Source organism: Saprolegnia parasitica (genome assembly GCF_000151545.1).
Source record: "Saprolegnia parasitica CBS 223.65 unplaced genomic scaffold supercont2.55, whole genome shotgun sequence".
NCBI lineage: Eukaryota > Oomycota > Saprolegniomycetes > Saprolegniales > Saprolegniaceae > Saprolegnia > Saprolegnia parasitica.
Window position 1 is genome coordinate 176,678 of NW_012156449.1, and position 7,446 is coordinate 184,123.

The 7,446-nt window shown below is 60.9% G+C and overlaps 5 protein-coding genes across 5 annotated transcripts; 3 read left to right on the forward strand and 2 right to left on the reverse strand.

The window, feature by feature from the left end:
* The first annotated feature begins 50 nt into the window (after positions 1 to 50).
* Positions 51 to 1,263, forward strand: SPRG_10455 (hypothetical protein). Its single transcript, XM_012349580.1, has 6 exons — positions 51 to 134; positions 187 to 254; positions 307 to 456; positions 508 to 585; positions 635 to 771; positions 821 to 1,263. Exons 1-6 carry the CDS (start codon positions 119 to 121, stop codon positions 1,203 to 1,205), a joined length of 834 nt encoding a protein of 277 aa, XP_012204970.1. The 5' UTR covers positions 51 to 118; the 3' UTR covers positions 1,206 to 1,263.
* A 64-nt stretch (positions 1,264 to 1,327) lies between these two features.
* SPRG_10456 (hypothetical protein) lies at positions 1,328 to 1,549 on the reverse strand (the record flags this gene model as incomplete). Its single annotated transcript, XM_012349581.1, has 2 exons — positions 1,328 to 1,414; positions 1,445 to 1,549. The coding sequence occupies 2 exons, from the start codon at positions 1,547 to 1,549 to the stop codon at positions 1,328 to 1,330; spliced, it is 192 nt and encodes a 63-aa protein (XP_012204971.1).
* Positions 1,550 to 1,892: 343 nt separating this feature from the next.
* Positions 1,893 to 3,958, forward strand: SPRG_10457 (hypothetical protein). The gene is made up of 3 exons (XM_012349582.1): positions 1,893 to 2,216; positions 2,282 to 2,467; positions 2,523 to 3,958. The coding sequence occupies exons 1-3, from the start codon at positions 1,920 to 1,922 to the stop codon at positions 3,906 to 3,908; spliced, it is 1,869 nt and encodes a 622-aa protein (XP_012204972.1). The 5' UTR covers positions 1,893 to 1,919; the 3' UTR covers positions 3,909 to 3,958.
* Positions 3,959 to 4,193: 235 nt separating this feature from the next.
* SPRG_10458 (hypothetical protein) lies at positions 4,194 to 5,017 on the forward strand. The gene has a single exon (XM_012349583.1). The coding sequence runs from the start codon at positions 4,248 to 4,250 to the stop codon at positions 4,956 to 4,958; it is 711 nt and encodes a 236-aa protein (XP_012204973.1). The 5' UTR covers positions 4,194 to 4,247; the 3' UTR covers positions 4,959 to 5,017.
* Positions 5,003 to 6,544, reverse strand: SPRG_10459 (TKL protein kinase). The gene is made up of 4 exons (XM_012349584.1): positions 5,839 to 6,544; positions 5,651 to 5,788; positions 5,413 to 5,607; positions 5,003 to 5,360 (listed from the first exon to the last, which is right to left on the reverse strand). The coding sequence occupies exons 1-4, from the start codon at positions 6,435 to 6,437 to the stop codon at positions 5,057 to 5,059; spliced, it is 1,236 nt and encodes a 411-aa protein (XP_012204974.1). The 5' UTR covers positions 6,438 to 6,544; the 3' UTR covers positions 5,003 to 5,056.
* Positions 6,545 to 7,446: the final 902 nt, after the last annotated feature.

Below are 7,446 nucleotides of genomic sequence, written 5' to 3' on the forward strand. Positions count from 1 at the left end.
AACCTGTAGAAATGGATCGTTTTTCGTAAATATTCGTTTGTACAGTGGCACCGAGCGACGGCCGCCCGTGTTTTTGAACCGAATTCTTGCTCCAGCAGCGGCGACGACGAGACAAGCGATGGCGGACGCGGAAGGTAGGAGCGTCGCCGCCCATGGGCGTGGCTCATGGCAGCGATGATGGCGCAGGAGAGACCGCGATCCAGAACTCGTACTGCTTCTGGTACATGAAGAAGAACACGGGCGGGAAGGCGGCGGTACGTGGCCGACGAACACACGCCCTACTATCTCTATCAGCTGGATGACCAGGAGAGCTACGAGAAGAGCATCAAGGAGCTCGGCGAGTTCAAGACCGTGCAGGGCTTCTGGCGCCTGTACAACTACCTCATTCGGCCCAACGAACTCTCCAACACAACCGACTACCATCTCTTCAAGACGGGCATCAAGCCCATGTGGGAGGTAGTACTCCACGAGCTGCACATACATGGTGCGAGCGCATGGCCAATGTAGGACGCGGCGAACCGTCGTGGCGGCAAGTGGATGATTCGCATCCGCAAGGGCGTTTCGTCGCGCTACTGGGAAGACCTCGTATACACTCTCTCGTCTTGGCGCGCGTACCATGCATATCTGCGTGTAGGTGCTAGCGATCATTGGCGAGCAATTTGACGTCGGCAACGAGATCTGCGGCGCCGTCATGTCCATTCGATACAACGAGGATATCATCTCGCTTTGGAACCGCAACGCCGACAACAACGAAGCCTGCTACAGAATACGGTGCGCCTTGCTCGTCGTCGTATCCGTTCTTAGTGTTGTCCTTGGCTAGCGATACCATGCGCAAGCTGCTCAACTTGCCGCAGTTTGTCGTGCTCGAGTACAAGCGCCACGACACGTCGCTCAACGACAACTCGAGCTTCCGCAACACGACCGTGTGGCGCACGGGCGAGAAGGGCGCACGCACGCACGACGAGAGCGAGGGCACGCCCACGGGCGAGACGCCAGCAAACCCGCGCCATTCGCGCGAGAACGGAAGCGGCCACCGGTCGTCCACCATGGACCGTACCAACACGTCCCGGGGCAAGCAGCGCGATGGCAACGCGACGTCGACCCGCGGCGCATGGACGCGCGACACGACGCCCCGCGAGCAGCCCAAGAAGACCCGGTCGAGCAGCTTTTCGCAAGACGAAGACGGGTGGCAGACCCAGCACTAGCGAGCTTCTTTCTCCCTGCGTCCTCCTCATCCTAGTACACATACGATCGATGATGACCTTTGTCGCAGCAGTGCTCTTCGACGCAGGCCAACAAGTTGGTCTATTACGATATACAGGGCGGTCTATGCCTCCGGCGAGGACGTCGACGAGGTCGATGCGGGCGCGTCGGCGGCCGGCGCCGGCGTCTCAATGCCCGGCGGCATGCCCACCTTGCGCAGCGTGTCGTTGAAGATGTAGACGCCCGAGACGCCGCCGAGGACGACGGCGATCGCGACGTCCAGCAGCGGCGTCCGGCGGCGGATGCGCGGCTGGAGGCGGAAGTGGGGCGTTTTCCCGGAATTCATTGGCGGCTCGGCTTTCCGGTTCTGGCAGGCGCAGCGAATTGCGGCGAAAACATGTCTTTTCGCAGTTTACCACGACTGGCCACGTGAAAAACACCGCCAAAACCTCTAGCAATGCATATGCCACGCTCTCCTGCGCCCGTGCCGATGCAATAATGGCACCGTCGTCGTATCGGATAGCATTCGATTCCCAGAAAGGATGCAAGGTAGGCTATGTTGACGGGTGTGCTTGCAGGCGGCGTTGTTGTCCGTAGTCCGAGATGGTGGATTGTACGGCACCCCGCCTTTTTCACATCGTGTGGTTTGCATTTCCCACGTGTGTTTCTCACGTCGCACAAAACTGGCAGCAGCAGCAGCACGTGGGGTCGGCCAGATGAACGGGTCGGGCAGCTCGTCGCACGCGCTCGTGTCGATCATCAAGCTCGCGGGCTCGGTGCAGGGCGCGCTCCTCCGCGTGGGCGAGACGTACATCTTGCTCAACTGCGGCGACCCGTCGCCATCGGCGCCGACGGCGATCACGTCAATGACCACGATAGGGCTGCCGCAAGGTAGCATTGTGAGCGCCGTCTTGGTCACGGACTGGCGCATCTCGAGCAGCGGCATGCTCCCACACTTCCTTTCTGTCTACAACACGCACCACAATCGGCGCAACAAGGACAAGACCAGCAAGGTGCCGCCGCCGACCATCTTTATGACGCACGCGACGCGCGCGCTCCTGCCGCACATTTGCGCGAGACCAAAGGCGGCGACGGCAACGCGTCGTTCTTAAACGACAGCGCGATCGCGTCCATCTCGTCGCTCGCGTTCGACCAGCCATGCGTGTACACGGACCCGCGCGGCACGCTTCTCACGATCACGGCCCACCGCGCCGGCCACGTCGCCGGCGGCTGCCTCTACACGATCGAGGTCGACGGCACGCAGGTACATCATCATGTGATCGCTGTCTCGTCAACGGCCATGACATGCTGGGCGCTAGGTGGCGTTTGTCGATGGGTTCAACCTCCACGGCTCGCGCGTGCTCTTGCCCGCGAGCTTGCCACCCCGGCCGCCGCACATTGCACTCATCCGCGGCAACTACTCGGTGACTGTCTCGGAGACGCGGACCGTCATTGAGCGCGAGTTTTGCAAGGTCATCCATGACGTGATCAACCTCCGCGGCAAAGTCGTGATTCCTGTCTTTGGCGTCGGCTGCTTCTTCCACGACATCCTCTCGATGCTCACCGACTACTGGGTGCGCATGGAGCTCACGCACGTGCCTATTTACGTCACGTCCGACACACTACTGCACCAGCAAGCCACACCGTTCTACCACGCACTCCTGCTCGACTCGTACACCAACGCGTTTAACCATCGAACGCGCCTGCCTGTCTACAAACTCCCGAGTCTCCAGACGCTCGAGGAGCCGAACACGCCCATGGTTGTCTTCTCGGAAGGCGCTTCGCTCACGAGTGGCGACACGGCGTCGGCCCTCCAAGCGATCGGCCAGCACGTCAACAACCTCCTCGTGCTCTCCGAGTTTTGCACGAAAGGGACCATCAACCGCGCGTTTCTCAACAATGAAGTGTGCGCCGAGCTCTCCAAGTCCTTCCACGCGTCGATTACCTGTCGCGTGCACGAGCTTCCGAGCGGCGAAGAAGGTGACGCGCGCGACGTGGCCGAGCTCACGCGCCAGCTCCGCCCGCGGCACCATGTGGTCTTGGCCGGCGTCGACGACGGCCACGTGGCCTGCTTCCACGAGGCGATTCCAAGCGACGGTCGACTCGCGCCCTTCTCGGTGCTCGGCGACGACGACCTCGTGCTCAGCGTCCCGAGAGACATTGGCGTCCGCGTCCGCTCCAACGTCGCGTTCAACCGGGGTCCGATGACGACGCTCCTTGTGGCCGAGCCGCGCAAGAAGATGGCTGTCTATGGCGAAAGCAGTCTCCGCCGCCTCAAGAAGAAGCGCCATGCGCTCGAGTACGACCACTCGTGGAAGTACCCGAAGTCGTCGGCGATCTCGAAGCGCCCGAAGGAGGTCAAGAAGCGGTCGGGCGGCGCGAGCTTCATGCTGCAGGACCTCCTCGTGAACGACGCGCCCGACTCGGACGACCCGGAAGAAGAGATGCAAGCAAATGTGAGCGACGTGCACGACGGCATCTACCGCGCGCTGCACCAGTGGATGGGCGTTGGCAAGTACCCGATCGAGCGCCGACCCATGAGCGTCGAAGTCGGGTCGGTTCAAGTCGACGTGAGCACCGACTGGTCGATCAACATGCGCTGGTCCTTTGACGACGAAGAGCTCGCGAGTCGCGTCTTTGGCCTCGCCCAGCGTGTCGTGCAGCAGCAGTACGGCGAGGCCCACAACCACTCGTACCACCACTAGCCCCACTTCTTCTACTACTAATACATGCTTCCTGCAAGAATGCTGCTTCATGCAGAGGGTCGATGGCGGTCTCTTGTGCAGCGATGGCCTCGTCGAGTGCTCGTTTCGCATCCGACACCTCGCTAAGGAGGTCCATGCGTGGCGAGCCCGTGCCTGGCGTCGTCTTTGGAAGCCGTCCTGTAAGCTCCCGGCTCCTCGCGCTCGGTCGTCGTTGACACAGATTTCGCGATCTTCCGAAATCCTGTCAAAGTGAATACCTGGTTTTAATGTTTTTATAGAGGTGCAACGAAAGCAGCAGCACCCCAGAAGCAAAGGAGCCGCCTACAGAGCAGATCCAAGATGAACATGGCGTCCGGGTACGGGTATGGCAGCGCTGGCAGCAGCAACGCGACGCAGTTCGACGAGAGCAGCGGCTACAACCTCAAGGCCGGCGAAGTAAGCTCGGGCACGACGATCATTGCGGTCAAGTACGCAGGCGGCGTCGTCCTCGGCGCCGACAGTCGTACGTCCACCGGCACGTACGTGGCGAACCGCGTCTCGGACAAGCTCACGATGATCCATGACCGCATCTACTGCTGCCGGTCGGGCAGCGCAGCCGACACGCAGGCGCTGTCGGACTACGTGCGCCACTTTATGGCGTCGCACGCGGACGAGCTCGAAGGCGACGCGTTGCCCAAGGTGCACACGGCCGCAAACTTGTTCCGCAAGCTCTGTTACGAGAACAAGGACCGCTTGATGGCCGGCATCATCGTCGCGGGCTACGACAACGTCAAGGGCGGTCAGGTGTACTCGGTGCCGATCGGCGGCGCTTTGGTCGAGCAGGAAGTCGCGATCGGCGGGTCGGGCTCGACGTATATCTACGGTTTTGTCGACGCGCACTGGCGATCGGGCATGACCAAGGAAGAGTGCGTCGCATTTGTGCAAAAGGCGCTCTCGCATGCGATGGCGCGCGACGGTAGCTCGGGCGGCGTCATCCGTACGGTCACGATCGACGCCAACGGCTGCGAGCGCGGCTTCGTCGCCGGCAACCAGCTTCCGTTCATGTTGTAAGCGCGAGCAAGGACGTGGACCACGATAACAACCACAACACGATCTTGCATGCTACACACCGTGGTAGGTTGTTTCTTGTTATATAACGTAGGACAAAGTTAGTGCTTCTGCTCTTCCATGCTCTTGCGAATCGTGTAGTCGCGGAGCGCGCTCACAATCTGGAGAAAGGACGGGCGGAGCTCCGGCTGGCGCGCCCAGCACGCCTTCATGAGCTGCGCCAGGAAGGGCGGGCACGTCTTGGGCACGACCGGGCGGAGGTTGCGGTTGAGGACGCCGAGCGCCGCCTGGATCTGCGTCATGCCGTCGTACGGGCACTCGCCCGTGACGCACTCCCAGATGACGATCCCGAACGAGAAGACATCGGCCTTCTCCGTGTACTTTTGGTTGCCGAGCACTTCGGGCCTAAGCGTGGACATGAATCGTCCATGCTAGAAAGGACTAGTGAGATTCGTACGCCATCCACTGGACGGTGCCACAGTTGCCCGTCATCGTCTGAACATGCGCCTTGACACGCGAGAGGCCAAAGTCCGAGATCTTGATCGCGTAGTTGCGGTCGACGAGCAAATTGGGGCTCTTGAGATCGCGATGGAGAATCGGTGGCTGGAAGTTGTGCAGGTAGCTCATGCCCTTGGCCGTGTCATTGATAAACCTACGCCAGCAGATGAGGCTTAGCAGCAGAGGAGCATCGCTACCCGATGCGCATGAGTTCGTCGATCGAGCGGCTCGTGCGAAGCACACCCCAGAGCGACCCGCGCGGAAGGAGCTCGACCACCAAGCATCGATGAGGCGGGTCTATGCACGCGCCGAGGAGGCGGCAAATGTTGGGGTGCCTAAAGCATTCTCCTATCAATCCTCGTCCGGGTCAAGAGAGGGCACGAACCGGAGAACACTCATGATTTCGACTTCGCTCTGAAACTCTTCGAGGATGTCTTGGCGCAGTTCTTGGCAGATAAGAAGCTTGACCGCCACTGGGCGGTCGCGCCACTTGCCCTCGTGGACTTTGCCAAAGGCGCCTTCGCCAATGACACGGCCGAGCGACACTTCGTTAAAGTTGATGTTGCGCGACTGCACCGGGCGCCCGACGGCCGGCACCGCGTGGGGCGTCGGTGGCTGCACCGGCGCTGGCGCCGGACGCGCCGGGACGGCTTCCGGCTTCTCTTCGGGGCCGCCAAAGAGCGGCGAGCGCAAGAAGAGCGGGATCTTGGCCTTGCGCGCCACGTCGAGCTGGATCTGCGGCGCGCGCGGTGGCTCGGCGGGAAAGTCGTTGGCCGACGGTTTGCGCTCGACGCGGCCGCCGTTGTTCTTGACGGTCGCCACGTCGGCCATGTCCGTGCCATCGTCACCAGCGGGTTCTTTTGCTGGCTGCTCGTCGTCCTTCTTCTTGGCGCGCTGGTACACGTTCTCGTGCGGGCTCAAGTGGTGGTGCGGCTTGGGCGGCTTCCGGAACGGGTCGTCGCGGTCGTTGGCCGCCGCTTCCATGTGCGAGTGCGGATCGGCGAGCCAAAGGTGCCGAAAAAGTTGCCCATCTTGAGGCCTCCTTTGTGCGGCCGGTTGATGTTCATGCTACCAGCGACGACTTGAAACGCGAAATGAGTGAAGCAAAGAGAAAACGGCAGCTGTACGAGGCCGCGTTAGAGAGCCTTTGGTTGTATCACAATTTTCAGTGCGTGCGCCAAGATCTTACGCCGACGGCAGCTGGCACGTGGTGTAGTGCACGTTTGTATGCTATGGTTGCCACATGCTCATGGCGTCGGCCAGGATTGGCGGAAAGAAGCGGTCTTATGAGCTCGTCTTCTTCTCGCAACACTCGCGCCCAGTATACGAGCCCAACTTGCCGTGTGACTGGAGCGGGATATCAGCGTCGTCGCATATGCGTCGCCTTGCTGACTTCCTTGCCCTTGACGGCGTCTTCGCTTGACTCGACGAGTAGTGCACCGGCTAGTCCATGCAGAGTACATGGCCTGCAGCTCCTCGTGTGCGACCAAAGCTGCAGTGACCCTTGTCGCTGCGATTCAAGGACGGGTGCAAGCGTGGTTGGTGGCGCAGGGTGACGCAGGTTTGTCACCACAATGTTGTGTCTACCAGGGTCAATCATCGGTGTCGAGATTTGGCGCAACGAGGAAGAGTGAGTGATCTCAAGTCACCTCAAGTGCCCATGATTCACTTTCTAATATCCCTGCACTCAACCACTGTCGGCGCGAGCACCTGGTCACTCTGCTCGTGCAGGATGCTGCTATGATAGGTTAGCAAGAAGCACCTTTAATGAACGATAGTAGAGCTTGATGTCCTAGTCCATGCGTAGGCGACCGACCTCCTGCGATCCATTCAAGGGTGTTGAAGTTGCCTGTCGACCCGTGATGTACTGTTTCTCAGAGGTCCTGCAGCATCGCATACGATGGGGCATCGATCTTGTGTGCCATGGAGTCGAACGCTCGGGTCCGGCGCCGCGTCGCCGACGAGACAGAGGCCGGCGTCGCCGTGAGCCCGC